At 36.1% G+C, this 23,901-nt stretch overlaps 1 protein-coding gene across 1 annotated transcript in view; it reads left to right on the top strand.

Annotated features, from left to right (window-relative positions):
• The window catches only part of REV3L (REV3-like, polymerase (DNA directed), zeta, catalytic subunit), a 110,181-nt gene extending 93,944 nt beyond the window's left edge, over nucleotides 1-16,237 (top strand). The window contains exons 26-31 of the mRNA XM_008584529.1: nucleotides 330-444; nucleotides 5,079-5,216; nucleotides 7,458-7,648; nucleotides 8,326-8,572; nucleotides 11,341-11,550; nucleotides 15,129-16,237. Of these exons, the coding sequence (XP_008582751.1) occupies nucleotides 330-444; nucleotides 5,079-5,216; nucleotides 7,458-7,648; nucleotides 8,326-8,572; nucleotides 11,341-11,550; nucleotides 15,129-15,269 (1,042 nt within the window). The 3' untranslated portion in view covers nucleotides 15,270-16,237. The remainder of the gene's footprint in view (nucleotides 1-329; nucleotides 445-5,078; nucleotides 5,217-7,457; nucleotides 7,649-8,325; nucleotides 8,573-11,340; nucleotides 11,551-15,128) is intronic.
• Nucleotides 16,238-23,901: the final 7,664 nt, after the last annotated feature.

Genomic DNA, 23,901 nt, shown 5'->3' with positions numbered 1-23,901 from the left:
TTTATGATGGACTTAAATGTGTGCCATACAAAATTTTAAATGTCTAGGGATGATCCAGGACCTTCTTGGCAGCTGCAATATTTGAGTTGGTCTGTGTGTAGCTAAAATATTGGATATCTTAAAGATCTGTAACAAGGTATATCATGAGTACACAAGGAAAGTGTGATAAAACAGGAAAGCTTAGATAGGAAGCAACTTAATAAGGGAGAGTAAGGGGGGAAAAGGGTTTTCTTTGGTATTATACAGTATTAGCCAAGAGAATTACTCTTGATGAAATTTTTTATTATAATGACTTCCTCATCACCCTACTCTATTTATAATCCCCTTAGTATGTTTGTGCTACTCAAAGGAGCCACTAAGGAGCAGTCTTTTAAGATTGGTCAAGAAATTGCTGAAGCTGTAACTGCTACCAATCCTAAACCAGTGAAATTGAAGTTTGAAAAGGTAAGCGGAATGTAATATGAGTACTAATAATCACATATAAAATTCACATCTAGCGATTTCTCACTTGTTCAATACATTTTCAGAATGATTAGCAGTATATGGGGTCTATAAAAGTGTTAAATTTTAAATATTTTCTTAGTTTTATATAATTTTCTCAAATTTTTTTAGTAATGTCTTTATATAAGGAAGTAGAAAGATTGTTCCAGTTACTATTGCTCTGTAACAGACCACCCCAAACTTAATGGTGTGAAACAACCAGTATTTCATTCTGCCCACAGATTTTATGGCTCAAGAATTCAGAAAGAGTACAGCAGGGATGGCTGGTCTCTGCTCCACAGTGTCTAGGTCCTCAGCTAGGAAGAATTAAAGGCTGTATGTAACCCAGCTGACAGCTAAGGGCTGAAATCATCTGAAGCTTGCTTACTCTCTTTAAATTGTGGTTGATGATGTCTCTGGGGGGACATCAGCTGTAATACCTGCACATGGCCTTTCCCTGGGCCTGCTTATTCCCCTCACAGCATGAAGGCCTGGTTCAAAGAGAAACAGAAGAAAGCTGTTGTGCTTTTTATGACTCAGTCTCAAAATCACATTGTATCATAAGCCTCTCTAGATGTAAGGGGAGGGTACATAAACCCCAACTGTTAATGGGAAGAATGTCAGAGTCACATTGTAAGACTATGTGGGATGGGAGATATTCTTTGTAATATAGTCTGCCACAAGGACTCTTGACTCTTTTTACTTACGTTTAGATACCAAATATGTATTTAGTTCTCTCTGTGTAAAAGATACTGAGCCTAGGAGCTGTATGGAATACAAAGAAGCTTTAGATACAGTCCTGCCTTACAAGAGCTAATGCTCGAAAAGGAATGATTAGAAATGTATATGAGTGATCTCTTTTATTATAAACTTAGAATCTCATGAGAGTAGGCTCCCTAAGCACTGTTAAGAACACAAAGAAAAAGAGGAATTGTGTCTTCCTGGAATGAATGGGGAGACTCCATGTAGGTGTTAACATTGAACTGTGCCTTGAAAAATGGCTAGAATTGCAATAGGTAACCAGGAGACTGCAATCATTCTACACAAAAGAAAATGGCATAAAGAAGCATATGGAGTTGGAAAAGCAACAGGGGAATATGGAGTAGCAGGAGACAAATCTGAAAAATAAGTTGAGATGAGGCCATAGAGTGTCTTGAATGCCAAGCTAAAGTGTTTAAACTTTTATCTAGTAAAGGTTATTGTCTTAGTCCATTTGTGCTGCTATAACAGAGTACCACAGATTGGGTAATTTATACTGAACAGAAATTGATTTCTCACAGTTCTGGAGGCTGGAAAGTACAAGACCAAGGGATGAGCATATGGTGTCTGGTGAGGGCGTTCTTGCTATGTCCTCATACGGTGGAAGGCAGAAGGGCAAAAAGGGACAAACTCCCTTCTTCAAACCCTTTATAAGGGCATCTAATTCCACTCATGAGGGGAGGAGTCCTCATGCTCTAGTTACCTCTTAGAGGCCCCACCTCTTAATATCATCACAGAAGCTGTGACACTGGGTCATAAAAACCCTTTTGTCTGTTTCTCTTTGTGATGTTCACTCCTAGAATCCATCCATCATGCTGTGAGGAAGAAAAAGCAGCCCCAGGAAAAGGCATGTGTAGGTGTTTCAGCTGATGTCCCAATTACACTGAATTTTGGAGGGGACACATTTAAACCATAGCACTTGTCAAACAAAGTGACGTGATCACAGCTGTTTGGGGATAATTGGCCTCACAGAGGTGTACAAGATGGATTGGGAGTAGGGGAATCACAAGACAGGATGCCCCTTCCAACCCATATCGCCTGAATTAGTGAAATGACAGTAGGGAAAATAAAGGGCTATCCAAGAGATACTTAGAAGGATGGGCAAGAGTTAAAGGGATTGTTTTAGGAGAGCAGGTGTGGAAAGCATAAAAGAGGGAGAAAAGAATCAAAGATGACTCCCAAGTGTTTATCATGTACCTACTCTGAAGGAAGAATTGTGCCAGAAAAGATTTAAAGAGGACTCATATATGGTATCTGAAGAATGAGCATTCTAATTGAGGGAGAGAGAGGAGAAAAATTAGAATTAGTGATGAGTACTATTTTAGAAGTATGTGTATGATGCTGTTGTCACTCAACCCATCTGGTAAAGTGAAGAGCATGGTGTGCTTGGAGAAACCACCATACACAAAAATTTACCTGAAATAGATCACAGACCTAAATGTAAGAGCAAAGACTGTAAAACTTCTCAAAGAAAACAAACATTTGTTAAGAATTATGATGCATATGTTCAAGGTGAATATTGATCTGTAGGTTTGGGTTTTTTTTGTATTGTCTTTGTCTGGTATGGGGAAAAGAAAAACACTGCTCTCATAAACTGAGTTTGAAGTGTTCCCTCTTCTGTTTTCTGAAAGAAAGAATGTGCAAGATTGGTACAATTATGTCTTCCTTATGTGGTTGATAAAATTCAATAGTGAAGCCATTTAGACCCAGAATTTTATTTGGTGGAAGGTTTTTAATTATAAATTAAATATTTTTAATAGATAATGCATTATTCAGATTTTCTTATGTCAGTTTTGATAACTTGTTTGTCAAGGAATTGTCCATTTCTTCTAAGTTGTCAAATTTATTGGCATTAATTTTTTATATTTTTGTGATTCTATATCTATAGGATCTTTATGGACACCTTCCTTTTGTTTATGATATTGATAATTTATGCTTGTCTCTTTTTTTCTTGTTCATTCTAGCTAGAGGTTTATCAGTTCATTTAACTTTTTGAAGAACCATTTCATTAATTTCTACTCCATTATTTCCTTCCTCTACTTACTTTGGGTTTAGTTTGCTTTCTTGTCCTACATTATTAATTTGGGAGCTTTATTTATTGATTTTAAACAAATCTTCTTTTTTAATATAAGCATTTAAAGATTTAAATTTCCCTCTGAATACTACTTTAGCTACAAAGTTTGATTTCTTGTGTTTTCATTACTCATTTGCTTCAATGGTAATGACCCATAGGTTATTTTAAGTGTGGTGTTTAAGTTCCAAATATTTAGAGATACTCCAGTAATCTTTTTGTTATTATTTCTAATTTAATTGCATTGTGGACAAAGAATATACTCTGTATGATTTTAGTGCTTTTAAGTTTATTGAAATTTGTCGTTTGGTCCAGCAGATGGTCTGTCTTAGTAAATGTTCCATGCAACCCTGAAAAACTGTGTATTCCATTTATTGGGTGGAATGTTCTATAATGTTACTTAGGTTAAGTTAGTTGATAGTGTTGTTGAAGCCTTCTGTATTCTTACTGATTTTCTGTCAATTACTGAGAGAGAGGTGCTAAAGTCTCCAGCTATAATCATGGATTTGCCTGTCTCTTCATTTTAGTTTTGTCTGTTTCTATTTCATGTATTTTGGAGTTTTCTTACTATGTGTGCATACACATTTAGGATTATGTATTTTCTTGGTGAATTGACACTTTTATCTTTAATAATATCCCTTGTCTTGAAATCTACTTTTTCTGATATTAATATAGCTACTCTAGCTTTCTTTTGATTATTATTAGCATGTATATCTTTTTTCACTTTTAAAATTTTTAACCTTTCTATGCCCTTATGTTTAAAGTGGATTTGTAATAAGTAGCTGATAGTTGGGTCTTACTTTTTTATCCAGTCCGATCATTTCTGCCTTTTAATTGGGATTTTTAGACCATTTACATTTAATGTGATTATTGATAAAGCTTGGGCATTCCACAGTGTATATGTATTTCAAAACATGTTGTACACAATAAATACATACAGTTTTTATCAATTAAAAAAATAAATATTTTTTAAAAAAGAAAAGGCTTGGGGGCAGGGGAAAGGACCAAATCGGTAACATTAAAAAAAGGGCGGGGAGGGGGGGCACACACCATTGATCCAGGAATTTTATTTCAAGGAATTTATCCTACAGATTAATTCACACAGAGTTCTTTACTAAAATATTATTTGTAGTTCCAAGAGATTGAAAACATCCTAAATGATCTATAGTACATAACTAGTTACATAAATTATGATACTCCCCCCCAGTACAATGGACTACTATGTAGCTATAAAACACAATGAGCTTTCTGTAGTAGGATGGAGTACTCTCCAAAATAAGTTATCAAATTAAATAAGCAAAGTACAGAATGGTGTATATGGTAAGCTATCATTGTGGAAAAGCATGTTAAGTACATGTATTTGCATAGAATATCTCTGGAAGGATACACAGAAAACCAATAACAGGATGCCTCTAGAGAAGAAGAAGTAAACTTTTCATTGTTTACCCTCATAACATATTAATTTTGCACCATACGTAGATGTTACTTAAAGTAATTTTTAAATTGTTTAAGAGAATATGATTGGCTTTTGAGAGAGCAGTGTCAGTTAAGGTAGGAGCAAAATTGGTAGTGCAAGAGAAGGAATGAGTGAGTGGTAAAGAAGTAAAATTCATTTGGTGTGCTTTCATTTCCAGGTATTATCCCTAAGTCATATTTAGAATTTTTTTATAATTGACATTAGATTAAAGAGAGCAGAAAGACATAAAAATAAAATATTCATGATATGGGAAAAATGGTTATTAGAGGCATTTTCTTAATTTCACCACAGGTATATTTGCCCTGCGTTTTACAAACAAAAAAGAGGTATGTGGGTTACATGTATGAAACACTGGATCAGAAGGACCCTGTATTTGATGCAAAAGGAATAGAAACAGTTAGAAGAGATTCCTGCCCTGCTGTTTCTAAGGTAAGTTTTCTCTATCTTGTCTTTATCTGTAAGAAATAAGTGACTAAAGAATCTGGTGAAAATGTAATTATCTTTAACCACACATCTAGGTGAAGGGAAGTATATATTCTACATTAACTATAGGAGGAACTATATGAATTTTGAGAATTTTATTTCTTTTTTTTTTTTTTTTTAAAGATGACCGGTAAGGGGATCTCAACCCTTGGCTTGGTGTTGTCAGCACCACGCTCAGCCAGTGAGCAAACCGGCCATCCCTATATGGGATCCGAACCCGTGGCCTTGGTGTTATCAGCACCGCACTCTACCGAGTGAGCCACAGGCCGGCCCTTGAGAATTTTATTTCTTTTTTTTTTTTTTTTAAAGATGACCGGTAAGGGGATCTCAACCCTTGGCTTGGTGTTGTCAGCACCACGCTCAGCCAGTGAGCAAACCGGCCATCCCTATATGGGATCCGAACCCGTGGCCTTGGTGTTATCAGCACCGCACTCTACCGAGTGAGCCACAGGCCGGCCCTTGAGAATTTTATTTCTAATGAAAACTATTTTACTTTAGTCCTTAGTTTCTGACTTCTTCCCATCCCTTGTTTTATCAAAATTGTTAAAAATCAACACATGAACTTGATAAGAGTTTCCCAACTATCACCTGGAGATGTTAATACAAAACCTAGGGAACAAGATAAAGAGGAAAAAATAACAGATTTCATAAGTAACATAATCCCTCTCAGAATAACTGAAATTTTATTTACTAGGGTTCTCAAATATAAATTAGGAAGATTTCTGAACAGAGGTACTATAAGTTAACTAAATTTCTCAACCATAGTAATTTTAACCATAGTATTTTGTTTTTTTCTTTACTCAGGCTCAGATTCCTTCTTTAACAAACCAAATATAAATAGTATAAGTGGGAATACCACTCTATACACTGAGTTTTATGAGAATGTTGAAAGCATAACAGATTGACCGTTATCAATATATTATGTCATATATACAATATGTGAATTTGGGATATTATTTAGTACTAGTTTCTGGAAGAGATATCATCTGGTACATTCTTTTTCTGCTGGAAGAATTGTACCTAAGCTAAATTAACAAGCTTATTGTATAAATATGCATAGGTTCAAGTATTCAGAATAAGATACAGAACTTTCACCCAGACTATTTTTTTTAAACTGATGTGTAATAATTGCACATATTTATGGGGTACAGAGTTATATTTCAATATACGTATACAATGTGTGATGATCAAATCAGGGTAATTAGCGTGTCCATCATGAAATGAAACTTATCATTTCTTTATGATGAGAGCATTTCAGCTTCTCTCAGCCATTTGAAAACATACAATAAATTATCAATTGTAGACACCTAGCACTACTATAGACCACTAGGGCTTATTTTTACTATCTAGCTGTAATTTTGTATGTGTTAACCCATCTCTCCTTCCGTCCCTCTCCCTCTCTCCCCTTCTCCCCTTTCCCCTTCCCCCCTTCCCCCTTCTCCCTTTCCCCCCTTCCCCTCTTCCCCCCTTCTCCCCTTACCTTTCCCAGCCTCTAATAACTGCAATTCTACTCTTACTTATATAAGCTCAACTTTTTTTTTTAAGCTCCCACATATGAGTGAGAACATGTGATATTTATCTTTCTGTGCCTCACTTATTTCACTTAACATAGTATCTTCCAGGCTCAATCTGGAACTAATTTAAATTCAGTCCACTACTTACATCTACTGCATGTTGGTCATTTCCTAATAGAAATATTTCCAACACGGAAAATTCTGTCACAGTTATTTATCAACACTATAAAAAAGCAAAAGGCTGATTTTGATTTCACTAAGTGGTTACATTTAAACTTCTTTCTGTCCTTTCATAACTGAATTAGGTACCTTCTATAACAAATAAAAACAACATGTGAAATTATGTCTGGTTTCTTGTACGTAGTACTTTGACTTTTTAAGAAAAACTTGAATGATTTATGTTGCTCATCACATAGCAGATATTTCATCTGCATTTCATTCTAATATGATTTTTCTCAAACCTGCATGATATTCTGTTCTAAGAACTAGCAAGCTATATAAAGTCTCCAGAATATTTTCAAATTTCTAATAATTTTTATTATCTAGTCATTGTAAGTAGCATTATTTAGGTAGATCAGCAAATTATTCAATAGTTACATAATTGAAAGTATAACAATGATGAAATGTACTAGGGGATATTTTATCTTTATATGCATATCTTTTTTGTTTTAAGATACTTGAGCGTTCTCTAAAGCTGCTATTTGAAACAAGAGATATAAGTCTAATTAAACAGTATGTTCAACGACAATGTATGAAGCTTCTGGAAGGAAAGGCCAGCATACAAGATTTCATCTTTGCCAAGGAATACAGAGGAAGTTCCTCCTATAAACCTGGAGCTTGTGTGCCAGCCCTTGAACTTACGAGGTAATGATGCACACAATAGCACAACCTCAGTACCTAGTCAGTATAGTCCTAGGATTCTGCACAGGCTTAGAGTAAATGAAAGATACCTAATTCATGGTAACAGACACACAATATTTTTTTTACCTGCCACATGAAGCCTTACTGAAGGTGAATGCATGTTCTCCCATACTTGGTTAGCTCTGAAGAGAAAATCCTCTCCTGGGCTTCCCTTGGGAAACTAAATGTGGTGAAATTGTGGTCTGATACAGAGTGTGATTCATTTGTTTTTCCTACATTGAAATCACTAGGTAGTCCTTAATATTGATCTACCAAAGCACTTAGATGGTATTATTCTGAAATCAGATAGTTTAACCAGTTAAATTTTCCCTTATCTTTCATTGTTAAATTTATGATAGTTCTTACTATTAGGGATAAAAAAACATTTTAAGCTAGTCGATATCTGCCAACTCTTATTATTTTCCAAGTAGCAGTGATTTACAGAGTAAGCTTAAACTCTAACAGCATATTCACTTGGTGCCAACTGAGTGAAATATATTTAGCTCTTAAAGAAGTAGGAACTCTAATTTGAAGCTAACCCTTGTAGATTTCTAACGTTTTGATTATTGTTTGATTCTGATTTAATTTGCTGGAAAGATGCCTTCTGTGACAGTCTTTGAGTGTGTGTTTTATTTGAATAGGAAAATGCTTATTTATGACCGGCGCTCTGAGCCTCGAGTTGGGGAGCGAGTGCCATATGTCATCATTTATGGGACCCCTGGAGTACCACTTATCCAGCTAGTAAGGCGCCCAGTGGAAGTCCTGCAGGACGCAACTCTGAGACTGAATGCCACTTACTATATTACCAAGCAAATCCTTCCACCCCTGGCCAGAATTTTCTCACTTATTGGTATTGATGTCTTCAGCTGGTATCATGAATTACCAAGGGTAAGTTACTAAATGGTATATGTGCTATAACTACATGGAGATTTCACTTCAAATTTCTGTAGAACTAAAGATTTTATTTATGTACTACGAGAGGCAAAGTGCATCCTCCATTATCCTAAACTGGCAAAGATGCCACACTCTTCTAGTTTCCTAAAAGAGAAACTTCTAAGTTTTCTACAAACACCTTTCCAGCTTCTGTCAGGTTGGCCAAATTATAGAAATGTTAAAATAAATCCCACAACTATTTCAATAATAAACACTTAGCCACAAAATAACTCAAAATAAGCCAGCTAAAAGAAAAAAGTGGAGGGGGAGGGGCGGGGGAAGGAGAAGTGGAGCACTAAAGGGTACAAAATTATGCTATCTACACTGAGTGAATCATTTTGCTGTATACACATACATTGAAACAACACACTGTACCCCACAAATATGTACAAGTAAATGTTAAAATTAAAAATTATTTAAAAGAAAATGAGAGCAAAAATTCCTTCAAATGAATGTTTAAGGATAGAATATAGTATCTAGACATAGTCCTGAAGAAACCAGACTAAAGAAATAATGTTAGAATAGCATTATACTTAAGTTACATGCAATGTTAAATCTTACAAAGGGAGATTCCCCTTGAATTCTTCTTAGTTTATTCATTAGAAAATGAAGGAGTGATATATAATTCTGTAATAATCTGGGACAAATTTTTCTAGGAGAGTAGTCGTTTTTATCTACTGTTAGAATTCACTTCAGATCTGCTCAATCACTCACTATTATCTCAGACTATGAAAGGCAGATGGTATTTAGGCAAACTGATAAAAGTTGATATTTAAGTTATTTTTCATATAGTGTAAATGTATCCAAATATCACATTGTCCTCCACAAATATATACAGTTATCATGGGTCAATTAAGAAAAAATATATTAAAAAGAAAAAAATTTTCAGAGACAGAAGTAGAATAGAGGTTACCAGAAACAGGGAGGAGGGAATAATGAGAAGTTTTTGATTCATGGGTGTATTAGTCTGTTTGTGATGCTTATAACAGAATACACAGAACTGGGTGATTTATACAGAAAAACGAAATTTAGTACTTATAGTTTCTGAGGCTGGGAAGTCCAAAGTCCATCCGGTGATGGTGACAGCAACCCATGGGCCTCACATTGCAAGATGGTGGAAGCAGAGAGAGCAAGAGAGACAGAAAGACAGACTCTCCTCTTTTAAAGCCCTCAAACCACACCCCTGACACCATTTTTAATCCATTCACTACTGCATGGTCCTACAACCCAATCACCTCTTCAAGGCTCCACCTTTCAACTGCCATAATAGGATTTCCCACCCTCTTTACAGTCACAGTGGAGGCTAGGTTCCTAATACATAAAACTTGGGGGACACAGTTCAAGCTTCAGTGCGTTTTGGGGGGACATAATTCAATCCACTACATTGGGTATAGAGTTTATGTTTAGGATGATGAAAAAGTTTTGGAAATAGGCAGAGGTAGTGGTTACACAGCGTTGTGAATGTAATTCTATGCGATTTTATATTTTAAAAAGCTTAAAATGGGAATTCTTGTATATGTTTTACCACAATAAAAAAAAAGATAGAGTTTATGTTTAGGATGATGAAAAAGTTTTGGAAATAGGCAGAGGTAGTGGTTACACAGCATTGTGAATGTAATTAATTCTATGCGATTTTATATTTTAAAAAGCTTAAAATGGGAATTCTTGTATATGTTTTACCACAATAAAAAAAAAGACGCAGTGAGTAATAAAATATTCCTAGAAACAAAGACTGGAAACAAAGACTGCAAATATATCAAGTCTCCTGAGTTTATCTATCAATTTAATGTAATTCAAATCAAAATCTTGATGTTTTAAAAGTTTTGTTTTTTGGTGATGAGAAGAGGGAGTTGGAGAAACTTAACTAAATAAATTGTAGTTTATCTTGAAAATTAAATGCACTCAAACAGCTTTAAAAAGTTATTTATACTTTCTACCTAAGCACTTAGAGGGAAGGAAAAGAGTAAGCTAGGAAACTGAGGTTGAAGCTGTGCTTCAGAGAATTTGTGCTGGCTGACGTCTATAATGCTGTATCCTGGCTCTATGCCAGGAAGGGCCTTTTTCTTTTTTTTTTACTATTTTTCATTTTATCACTAGCAAGAATGTTTAACCAATGATATGTGTAAGAGGCTAACCTAATTATTTTTATGCAAAGTGATTTATAAGATACCAGGAGAATATGCTATGGGTATAATAATATGATAATTTATTTCAATGTAAAAAGAGTACCAGAAGACAGATCTGAAACCAGTATCAACTTCAAATGAAGAATTCATAGGTATCATGTACCTAATGTAACTTGAAGTGCTCCGGGTTTACTTTTGCTTGAATTTTGCACTCTACAGCCTAACAAGTTGTTTTAACCTTTCACTTGCTTTGTGTCCGTGGCCCAATTTGTGCAGCTTTAAACAGTATCCACTCTCAATCTGGATTACTTCCATTGCCCTCTGTGATCTTGTACATCTACATAACTCAACCAATAAACTTAGTGTCAGGAGACCATTTTTTTCCCCAAAAGATATTAAGTTGTAAGCTCCATGAAAGCAAGAATTTTGTTCATTCTATAGCCCCATTGTCTAGAACAGCACCAGGCACATAGTAGCTACTCAACATTTGATGAATGAGTGAATGGAATAATGCCTGAGTAAACCTGTAATTAGCATGAGAATAGCAGCTCTGCTGTGAAGCAGGCTCAGACTTAATCTGAAATGATGTTTTTATAGATCCAGAAAGCCACCAGCTCCTCTCGAAGTGAACCTGAAGTGCGGAAAGGCACTATTTCACAGTATTTCACCACTTTACACTGTCCTGTATGTGATGACCTGACTCAGCATGGCATTTGTGGTAAATGTAGGAGCCAACCACAGCAGGTTGCAGTCATCCTCAATCAAGAAATTCGAGAGTTGGAACGTAAACAGGAGCAACTTGTAAAGGTACGGCCTTGTTTGATAGACCTGGAATCCCAAGCAATCTGATTCTTCAGGAAAATATAGTCAACTCTTGAATTATAGTATGAGATATGACACTGGTGTGAAAAGTGAAGTGAGGATTCCAAACTGATAAAAATCTCAAAAATACCATAATTGAACTATTAAAAATGCCTTAATTTGTTTTGTAATTTATTTTTTGTTTTTATAGAATAGTGTATTGTGTTTATTAAAACCTAGAACTAGAATGGCCATTCACCCAACTTCTTTCATAATAGTACTTTGTAAGAAAAACAAGTCCCAATTGCTCTATCAGCGCTTATTACCATTCACATAAAAATCTAGTTGTCATAAAGAATTGCTAATATACTTGGAAAGTTTACAATTCTAAGAGTCCGGATAGAAAATGAATAGTTAATGGCATTGTCTTACTACATACGTGCCAGAGACTATTCTAGGCACTCTTACAGATGAGTAAACTGACACAGGGCAGTAATTTGCATGTTACACTTTTAATAATTGACTGAGGTGGAATTTCTTGCCCTTTTCTTGCCCTTTTCTCGCCCTTCTCCCTATCTCACTCTACCCCTCACCCATATCATACTGAACTTCTTTTAGGTTCATGAATGCACCTTAATCTCTTCTACCTCCTGGCTTTTAAACAACCTGCTCCCTCTGCCAGGAATACTTTTCTCAAATCACTACCCTCTCCCACAAATCATCCGAAAGGAATATCAGTTTAAACTTCTCGACCCAGAGGTGAAGCTTTCCCTGCAATGGGCTCCTCTGCTTTACTATGATTATGTGTGCCTCTGTCTTCTGCAGTAACAGCAGATGAGCTGGTGAGGCCCTGCCCTTCTCTCACTGTTGAGTCTACTGTGCTTAGCATAGACTCCAGCCCTTGGTGGGGGTCTGCAAATATTTATTGAATGAATGAACAATTTCCTGCTCAATGCAATGTCACTGAGTTATTACCAACCAACTTTCAGCCATTTTGTACTAGGTTTTTGGTTCTAGTCAGTACAGCCACTAAAGTCATTGGGTACTCTCAGCTTCTGTTTATTTTATAGGCTGCTGTCCCAATGGCAGCAACCAACTTTCATAGAAAATTCCTTTGTTGGATCCTTGTACAGGCACAGATGAGAGCAGGACCACCAGAGCTCTTCTAAGGTCAGGCTGTGAGTGGTCTCTTCCTGGATCTTTTTATCTGATGCCCTCCACGACAAATACTGCACTAATCAGTCTAATCAGAACCCTTCCTCAGTGTTAGGTCTTATTTCTTATTAAAATACAGCTTAAAAGAAGTGATACTACTTTTAAATAAAGAATAGTTCATCATCTTTCAAGAGAGAGTTTAACTTTACATGTTGTTTATTTTAAGAGTTAAAATGTCCCCCGTGTACTAATTTATAGAAATTTTTATGAAGCAGAAATTATAAGATATGAGAAATAGAAACATATTAATAATAGGAAATTTTGATACATCTCTCTCTGTCCAAGACTGATCAAGTGATCAGAAATAAGAATAATTACTGAATATCCAAACAACATAATAAGGTAGATCTCTGATTATCTGTCAAACTCTGTGACCCAGTATTAATGAATACACTTCTTAAGTGTTTATTAAATGTTAAAAAAAAATGACTATATCTTAGTCTGTAAAGAAATCCTCAATAAATTTCAAAAAGTAGAAATAGTATAAGTGATATTTTATCAGTGCATTGCTATAAAACTAGCAATTAAGTATAAACTCAGAAAACAAAATGACCTTTCCACTTGGAAATTTTAATACTCCTTATTAAACAAAATGAAAACACTACATGTCAGATTCTAGAAGGCCATAGAAGATCTCAGACAAAAATTCATCAGCTTTTAAACACTTTTAATAGTAAACATGAAAGAATGAAAAACAATGAACTAAGTATCTGCCTGAAGTTTTTTTAAAAAAAAGAAGACCAAAGGATAGCAAAAAGAAAGAATAAATATTAAAGCAGGTATTTTTTAAACGTCTGCCTCCTTATGAGCTAAAAAAAAAAAGTAGGTGTCCATATTGTTGTGTTTAAAGTTTTAAATGTAAACCTGAATCAAGCTATACTGCTCAGGGTTTAAATCACCAGTAAAGGATCTTGAAACTAAACATTGAGTTAAATTTGGTGAGTCATGTAATTCCATCCTGGCTTATTTATCAGACAAGCACAGAGAGTGCTTAAATATTTTATCAGTTTGTCCTGGCACCTGAATGTAGCTGCAGTATGTAGAACTATAATACAGAAATTCTATATTTGGGAATAGATTTGAGTCTCTTGGTAGAGATCTAATTAGCAAAAGGCTTCAAAGTAGAACATCATACTCAGTCTTCATAGAACATACTGAAACACACATTTGTAAGCAGTCTGCTTGTGCCAGTATCATAATACTAGATACAGTAACCAGTACTCAGAAAAATGTGCCCTTCAGTTGACTGGAAGATAGTGGGCAAAGAACAAAAATTCACTGCCCTTTGAGCCGTCTAAAACAGAAGCCCTTTGATAAGTACAGATCAATTAATTCACTAGAGCATATTTGATTTATCTCTTAAAAGACAATCTAGAGTAGTTGCTATTTTGTATGCCTTTTTTAATCACTTGTATACAGCATTCAAGTACAAAATCAGCCTGTATTTTCTAGACCCTTGAAGTTCTCACTAATATCTGTTTTAATTTTTTGATGTTTTTCATGTTTTATAATCCTTTTTTTAACTGTATGTGTGACCTGAGACTTTAACTACTATCTAAAATCGGGGTTGGCCCATTAGCTCAGTTGGTTAGGGCACAGCCTTATAACTCCAAGATTATGAGGTTAGGATCCCCATACTGGACAGCCACAAAAAAATTTAAGTTATAAAAAAAAATCTGATCATTGTGTAAGACATTGTAATGCTTCTTCTCATAAAAATTGCCTTATGATTTATTATTTTCCTTAGGATCAGATCTAATTATATATCATAATCACCTGAAAGGCTTAAAAAGTTAGGCTCTATGTGCCCAGAGATTCTGATTCGTTGGTCTAGGATGGGGCTCAGGCACTAGTTTATTTTTAAGCCCCACCAGACTTGAAAACCACTGGTCTAGACTGCTATTTTCAAATTCATATCATTTGATATTTTCATACTGGCATTTTCTTTTCTGAAATAAGAAAATGGATAATTTTTTTATGATTGCTATATAAAAATAAATCTAAATAATTTGAAAAAAAGTGTTAATAGTTCATTTAAAAGACATTTTTGGTAATCGAGTAGGTTATTATGTAGATTTTAATATAATAGGATTCTATTGTAAATGAAAGTTGATCCTCAGGAATGAAATTAATCCTCAGGGAATTTTGTACTCTCTGTTAGGTGAAATAATATCCTTTAGAAATGCCTCAACATAGAATAGGCTAGGCTTCTAAGATGTGAAAATTAATGAAACTTTCTGTAATATATTATGTCATATGTCTGCCAGGAATCTGTGGTGGGCCAGAAAGGAGGGATTATAAAAATGTGTTGTTTACACCTATACATAGAAACTTTCTTATTACTTTATGTATTTCTTTTATGCTTTCAGATATGCAAGAACTGTACGGGTTGCTTTGATCGACATATCCTGTGTGTTTCTCTGAACTGCCCAGTACTTTTCAAACTCTCCCGAGTAAATAGAGAATTATCCAAAGCACCATATCTCCGGCAATTACTAGACCAGTTTTAAATTCTCAATATCACAGAATTCCAGGTGCTATTTTTTTCAGTGTTTACCACTAAACTGTTGTGCATGGTGCTTTTTCAACTTTCATCAAGTCAAGGATGTTCATTGTTATCTGAAGACTATGAAGACTTTTATGCTAACTGAATTAAAAATTAGAAGCTCACTTCTTACATGTACAAATTCCTCATTCTTTCACCTTTTTAACATTGTTTTATAACGCAGGTATTGGATTTGCTCCAGTATGTATACCATCTTGTAAAGCCATTTGAGTATAAGATGTTTATTTCCCTGTGGAAGGAGCACTGAAAACCTCTTAAAGAAAAACCATTCGTGTGTTTTCCTTGAACTGTCTGTATCGACATATTACTTAGAGATATCCATTCACTTTATAATTTTGACTGCAAAATATTTTGTAAATACACTTTTTTACTTTTCAAACAGCTGAGTAAAATAATGTGCAATGAATTTTATACAAATGATTTTCAAGTTGTTTGGTATATTTCCTCTAGGTTTTGCTTGACTCAAAGTAGATTTGTTATTTTGATCAAACTGTGCAAACAATAGTACCATGTGTAGCATTTTGAAACATTATTTTCTAAAAACCGCTGTCTTGCTTTAGCTATTAATGGGGCATTGTGAGGAACTGTGCAAAGACATTTTTGTTACAAACCTGTGGGCCTGTTGCAATACTTTAAAAATAAAAAATTTTATTCCATTTTTGCTTGTTTTGTATAGACATTTCTATTGCTTCTAAATATGCTTAAAATATTTTCTTTCCTTATGTACTGTACAGTTAATCTTATTTGCCATCATCTTGAACACAAAATGTGTATTTAGAATATTTGTATAACTGTATAAAATGAAAAAGGAACTATGTGGTCAGTGTATTGTTTTTTAAACTGGAAATCATTTTGTTTGAAAAGTTACTAATGGAAACCATATTAAAATTGAATAAAATATGAAATATGGCAGTGTGATTTTATCCTATTTTTTAAGCCAAATTGGTTACATCTTATCCTTTTCAGATTTTTAATGAGGTAAATTTAACTCATTCCTATATTCCAATTAATATTGCAATTCCCTTACTAAAACTTTAGGATTAAAAAAAAGGGGCAGCAAAAATAGCCTAGGAAAAATTTAGCACTCATTCTTTTAGAGAGTTCTGAGAATGTACTTGTTAGTAGATCTTAAAGTGTTCATGTTTAGTTGGATATAATTAAATTAGTCTTGGGGCTAGGACTTACTAGAGGGAAAGCAAAAACTACATTACTACTTTCTAAAAACTTAAATGCCAGTTTCTTATATGCCAATTCTTTCAGTATTTCTTTTTCAAAAGTTCTTATTTTAACATGGATAGCTTATCTGGTTACTCACCAAAAATAGGTCTTCCATTGCCAGAATATGTACTTCCACATAACAGGGAGGATTCATTTTCTGAAAATTTTATGGTAAATATGGAATTAGAGAGATACAAATCATGTCTCTGAACATATTTCTCTCAAGTCCTGCTAAGACATAACAAATCCCCACTTCTGGGGATCTTTTTTTGTTTGGGAGGCTTAGGTTGGGCTCAGAATTAGGGTTTTCTTACCCTGCATGGGTGGTCATTGATGTTTTCTCTATTACTTTCTCTTCTAAGTTGTGTGCTATCAGGACTTCCGCCTCCATCATCTCTTTCTCATCATAGTAACTCAACACAATATTTTCAACAGAATAACCATTTTTAACCTTCGTAATTGGACACAGCCATATTAACAAATAGTTATTCAACACGACGGCCCCAAACTAGCTCAGTTTTAGGCACATCTCTTGTTCTCTTTTCTTCAAGGAAGTGTCTTCGTTATAACTGTCCTTAGAGTCTGACCTCCATTTGCTGTTTCAATAACTGTCAGCTCAGAGGGTTGTAATTTAAACCTATTTTACCAAGAACGTTTTTGGAAGGAGCTTCCAGTATTACTTTCATAATTATTTTCCCTCCCATTTAGATTGGCTATTAATAAAATTTTGTCTTTGATCTAGATCACACACACACACAAAAAAAACATTTTTTGAATAGTGCTGAAGAAGCAGTTTCATTCTTTAAGGTGTTTTTATTTATCTGAAAAAGAATCAGAAGCTCAGAGACATCAAATACATTAAACATTTTCTTAAGTTTACTAAAACATCATTTTCTTTCGTTCTTCTCACTTCCCACCCAAGCCTTTCCTTTGATGAACCATGTAATATTCAGTTCTACATGGACATAAAAGTGTCTGTGCATAAGGGAAATAAATTGGGCAAAAACAAAAATGTAAACAGAGCAGTTAAGGATGTGAAGAATTCTTAAAGGAGGTGGTCCTTGAGGTCATCTTGACATTAAGGATGGCTGGAGCAGGCCACCCAAAGAGCTTGTGGACTCTGTTCAGCCCTGCCGATTGTCATAGGCCATACCCTCCGTCTCAGATGAGGCACATGACCTGCCATCAGGCACTCTATTTATGACCTAAGGCTTTCTTCCAGAACTGTATTTTATACTAGTAAAGTCTTGTAGCTATGGACTCTGTTCAGCCCTGCCGATTGTCATAGGCCATACCCTCCGTCTCAGATGAGGCACATCAGGCACTCTATTTATGACCTAAGGCTTTCTTCCAGAACTGTATTTTATACTAGTAAAGTCTTGTAGCTATGTAGTCTTGATCTTTCCACCCCCCCTCTATTGTTTTCATTATAGTTAAAGCACAGGGAATATTACTTTAAGGCCTATCAAATACGCTTTTAAATTGACATCAATTTTAGAATAGTATTTCTTAAAATATTCACATTTAATTTTATAAAGTAAAAATAAATCTGGTTATAAATGACTTTGTTAGGGCTCTGCCATCAACAGAGGGAACGGGGGGTGACAAGATGATGTCAGTGCATAAGTAACTTTTTAGGATGGATACTTCAGATCTCTCAGCAGCTCTGCACCTCTCAGAGGAGTCAGCATGCCCGCTCTACTTATTATCCCCGTAATACCTTGCCTGATGTAGTAAGAATTGTTACCGTTAACCATTTGGGTTTTATAATAGTGAATAAAATCCTGTACTGTTAATGCCTCAGTTCTGCTTAATAAGTAGCTTTGTATGAGAAAATAGTCATGGATTATATCTAGCATTTGGAATCCAAGGAGGAAGTCATGAGACACATACACACCACCTAATCCACTGCTTTTCTGTCTCATTTCCTCATCTTCTCCCATAGCTTTGTTTCGGCACTTTGGCCAAGCTCCAAGATTGGCTTACAAAGCAAAGTATCTTGTAGAGGAATTCTCAGATTCATAAAATCAGGTGTCCGTATATTAGGGGAAGAGAGTGTGACCAGGAAGATAAAGGCATTTTTTAATCAAAATACCATCTTTTGCCTGTTGGTCTCTACCTTTCTTGCTACTGATGCTGCCAGTGGTGCCTTTTGTTGGAGGGAAGGACGAAAATTTCCGGGAGAGAATGGAATAGGAGCAAGGAACCTCCATGCTCTGGGCTTTCTCATGATCAATGATGGGAACACAACCTTTGGAAAAGCAACTCATTTGGTCATAGAAGATAAGACATTAAAAATATTCACATTCTGGGCCGGCCCGTGGCTCACTCGGTAGAGTGCGGTGCTAATAACACCAAGGCCCCGGGTTCGGATCCCACATAGGGATGGCCAGTTCGCTCACTGGCTGAGCGTGGTGCTGACAACACCGTGCGGGAGCAACACCGAGGGTTGCAATCCCGTTGCCGGACACGGAAAAAGACAAAAAAAGACAAAAAAAAAAAAAAAAAGATCCCCTTACCGGTCATCTTTAAAAAAAATATATATATATATATATATATTCACATTCTTTGGGATAATACCACCTGCTCCTGATTACCTGGTAGAGGGTTTGTGAATAGGAATGTGGGTGAGTGCAAAATAGTTAAACAAATCTTAAATATGTCACAGTAAATATTTACTGAGCATCAAAGATGTGCCTGGCATTTTGCTCGTCCAGAGATACTAATGTAATCCCCTGTCCTCAAGTGTTTCACAGGCTATTGGGAGAGATACATAAGTAGATTGACATTGGTTTCAAGATAATGAAAGATGTCTTTGCCACCTCCTCTATTGGAAGAACCCAAAAATAAGAAAGCCAGAATTGATCTGTTAGAGAATTCCAGAAAGTCTTAGGAACGAATGGCACCAGGTGCTAACTGATTGTTTAAAAGGCACAGTTAGACCTCACAGGCCGCCTTGACTCCACAAACTGAGGGAACCACACCTGCCCCCTCCACACACACACACAGTTGACTCTAGGTTGATTTTATAGAGAAAGAACCAAAGAGGCACTGAACTTGGGGACATTGGGCACTGATGAGGAGGGTAGGATGAGGTATAGCACTATAAGCAGGGAGTGAGACTTTGTATCCCACACTGTGCCAAAGTGGGAAATGCCACAGCCAGGTCTATGCTCCCACATCACTATGTGCTGCTTTGACTCATAATAAATTATACTTGATTATCTTGCAACGTTTGATATTCATCTCTCTGTTAAGACTCTAAATATCATGGTTAGAGATCATGTCTAATTTGCTCCCCAACATATACCAGCACCAGCACATTGCCTGGCATGTGGACATGACTCAAATTACTGATATGTAAATGACTGCATGAATTAAAGGATTTAAAATATCCACCGAGTCTAGCAAACAGAGTTGTCACTGGAGGAGCTCCGGAGACAGTTGGGGGTTGAAGCCAGATTACAGTAGAGCAAGAGTAAGTGGAGGGGGAGAGATTTGCATTACCCACCTTAGTCAAGAGGTCAGTTTACATATGGCAACCTTCAATAAAGAGGTAAAAGAGCTTAGTGAAAAGATCATGGGCTTTGAAGTCATACGAACCTAAATTTGAATCCTAGCTCCATTTCCTACTGGCTGTAGGACCTGGCAGCGGGCAATGGGTAGAAGCACCTAAGCCTATATTCTTGTCTATAAAATAGGACTAATACCACCTACCTCGTAAGGTGGCTGAGGGTTCAAGGAGATGATGAAAGAAACTCAGAATAATGTTATGTATGTGCAGAAACACATTTTAACTAAGCTGGTTCTGGCTGGCATGTATTTTTATAGCTCCTCATCTACCAAAAACTGCATAGTTCCTGATGTTAGTTCCCTCTGATAACTGGAACTTGATATATAAAGTATGATACATGGGCACCTTGGAAAGGTCAAAAATAATTGGTTAAAGGGAAGCTTAAGGATTATATCTATATAAAAGTTTAGATTGTTTTTAAAAATATGCTTTGATATGTACTGATACCAGTAATCTATGTTTAAAAATAAAACAGAAGTAATTCGTATGTCAATTACCTCAATTTAGCCATTCCACAATGTATACTTATTTCAGAACATCATGTTATGCACAAAAATATAGTTTTGTCAGTTAAAATAAATTTTAAAATAAAGCAGAAGATATATATATATATATACACGAGTATATATAAATGCATTTTTATATATGCAGTTATCTCTGGAAGATGCAGAAAAATAACAGTAAGACTGATTGCCATAATTGGTGGGGACTGGGGTTGAGGGTCAGGGGTGAATAAGATGACTTTTTAATCCACCTTTGTACCCATTTAAAAAAGCAAAAAGCAAACTGTGCTCTTTTGTTTCTATCTCACTCTTCTGTTGCTAGTGGGCTTCAGTTATACTTCATGGCTGCCTGATTTGGTCCAAGGGAGTCCCTGCTTTTCATGGAGCCTGAGCAGAGAGCTCCCCAGGTACAGTATGTGAGCTCCCAGCTGCACATCTTCTGACTGACTTGCCAGGGCAACTAGGTGCCCTTATGGCCAATAACCTCATTAGCTTAGTTAGGCCCACCTGGCCTTCCCAGCAAAATAATTATAAAAAATCCAGCTGCACATCTTCTGACTGACTTGCCAGGGCAACTAGGTGCCCTTATGGCCAATAACCTTATTAGCTTAGTTAGGCCCACCTGGCCTTCCCAGCAAAATAATTATAAAAAATTTTTTATTACTTCCCTTTTGTAGATGGTCTCTTTTACTAAAATAGTAGACATTCTGTTTAAAATTCCCCATTTTGTGCCTGTTTTATTTTTTTCTTTGGTTGAGTGCCTTGGGAATTATAATAATAAAAATAGTAATAGCAGCTAATATTTATTGTGTGCTTAGCATATTAGTTTTCTAGGTCTGCCATAACAAAGTACTGCAGACTGGGAGGCTTCAACAATAGAAACTTATCTTCTCGCAATTCTGGAGGTTGAAAGTCCAAGATCAAGGTGTCAGCACTACTGGTTTCTTCTGAGGCCTTTCTCCTTAGTTGGTAGATGGCTGTCTTCTCCCTGTGTCTTCATGTGGTCTTCCCTCTGTGCCTGTGTCCAAATTTCCTCCTCTTATGAAGATACGTCATATTGGATTAGGGCCCCCTCCCCCCCAATGACCTCATTTTAATTTAATTGCCTCTTTAAAGACCCTACCTCCAAATATATAGTCACATTCTGAGATACTGGGGTTTGGGGTTTCAACATACGAATTTTGGGAGACAAAATTCAGCCGATAGCAATATGTATTAGGCAATATGCTAAGTGCTTTACAAATATTATCTCATTTAAATCCCGCAGTCAATTCCATGAAAAAAACCCAAGACACAGAGAGATTAAGGTAGTAGGTAATAGAGTCAGAATTCGAATCCAAGCAGATAGACTTGCTCCCACACTTCACCACCACACTACATAATATTCATACATTCTACTGGACCCATTAACGTCTCCCAAAAGAGGAATAATGAAATGGCTGCTCTAGTGAATAAACAGAAAAATACTGTTCCCCGAATCATTATCTTTTTCAGTGGGAGGTTACAGAGGGGCCCCAGCCAGTCTTCAAGTCTGTCCCTATGAATCACAGTCTACTATCCCATCCCGTTGGCCCCAGCAAGCCTCTTGCAGCAGACGGTGTGGTCAGAAGTTGGCCACTCAGTCCACTCATTCCTAACCAAATCCCTGAAGATGAAGTAAGAGTGGAATGATAAACGCGGCCCCTCCTTCCTGATGGAAAGCATTAGCAACCCTTGTATATCACATACTCGGTTATAATTACAAATCCGAAATCCTATCCTACCCTGTCCAGTGCCAAGGCTTCTACAGTTCTGTATTTAGAAGGGGCTAGAAAATGCCAAGGTTTGCCTAGAGTCTCTGGCATGAGGCAAAGGAACAAGATCCCTACCCAGAGCAGAGTACACAGCTGTAAACTAGTAATAGCAGTCAAATAACACATGGAGTGTCATTTAGTATAACTGGTTAGATAAGGGAGAGTATGGTCGTTTAGTTTCTCTCAGCTTCAACAACTTTCCCACTTCAAAAACTATCTTTTTCCCCGAGACTTGTAAAGTGTGAGGAGGGATGGGGAGATGCTCTACACCTGGCTCGTACTCTAAGTTAGAAGTATTTAACCAGATTATCACTACAGTTGTTTTAAACAAGTTAAAAATAGGGCTGTGGTCCCCAAGAGCAGGCTTTCAGCCACGGGGCCCTATAGAGAAGGGGAGCAAGAAGCATCCCAGTTTCTGCCTAGCGTGCAGTGCTAAAAACCTCCTTCCCATTTGAAACAGAGACGTATCTGTAACCATCTCAATTAGGAAATTATTATTCAAATAAAATAATTACTAAGATATCCAGCTAGTAATAGCTTCTTTGGGGATTGGTAAGTTTAGAAATTAGATCATAAACTTCTTGAGAAATGCTGAAGGGCCAAAGATATTAGCTGTCATCAAAGCTGTTATATGTCATTTCCAAAACATCTACGTGAAGTGCAAACGCTATTCACATTTTAGGAACCCCATACAACCATCACATACATTTCGGAGTACTCATAATCAAAAATCTGGAAACATTCTTGACTAATTTATGAAGAGATGCCAAACTCATTTTTAAACACTAATGAAACAACTGAGACATGAACTTTATCTTAAACCAACATCAGCATTTATTTATATCAATATTTTATTCAAACAAGTTGCTGTGGATTGGATTGTGTCCCCCAAAGTCCAGTACTAGAAACTTAACCCGCACTGTGACAGTGTTAAGAGGGTGAGAAATCCTATTATGGTAATTGAAAAGTGGAGCCTTGAAGAGGTGATTAGATTGTGAGGACCATGCCCTAGTAAATGGATTAATAAATTGATGGTTTAATGATAGTCACAGGTGTGGTTCTGAGGGCTTTAAAAGGAGAGTGCGTGAGCTCGCTCTCCACTTCCGCCATCCACCATGTGACACCCTGCTTTTCTGTGAAGAGTCACTACCCACCAACAAAGTTCTCATCAGATATGTTCCCTAGACTTTGGACTTCTCAGCCTCAGAAACTGTAAGCAATAAATACTGTCTCTTTACAAATTACCCAGGTTCAGGTATTTCTATTATAAGCAACAGAAACAGACTAATACACAAACTTTTCTATATATAAAGCAATGTAAACAGTGAGTAATATTAAATTCAGATTTAATAAAATCTACAACATCACCCCTTAAAGCCCCCCAAATCAAAACTCATTAGTGAAAACCTATGTAGAAGAGCAACCTCCAAAAGGTCTGGGTTTGGCTTTCTTTTTCACAGGATTTCAAACGATATTGATTATTCCCTT

This window comes from Galeopterus variegatus, unplaced genomic scaffold (assembly GCF_000696425.1).
Source record: "Galeopterus variegatus unplaced genomic scaffold, G_variegatus-3.0.2 Scaffold3300, whole genome shotgun sequence".
Lineage (NCBI taxonomy): Eukaryota > Metazoa > Chordata > Mammalia > Dermoptera > Cynocephalidae > Galeopterus > Galeopterus variegatus.
Note: the sequence above shows the minus strand (reverse complement) of the source record. Positions and strands in the feature narration are given on the sequence as shown.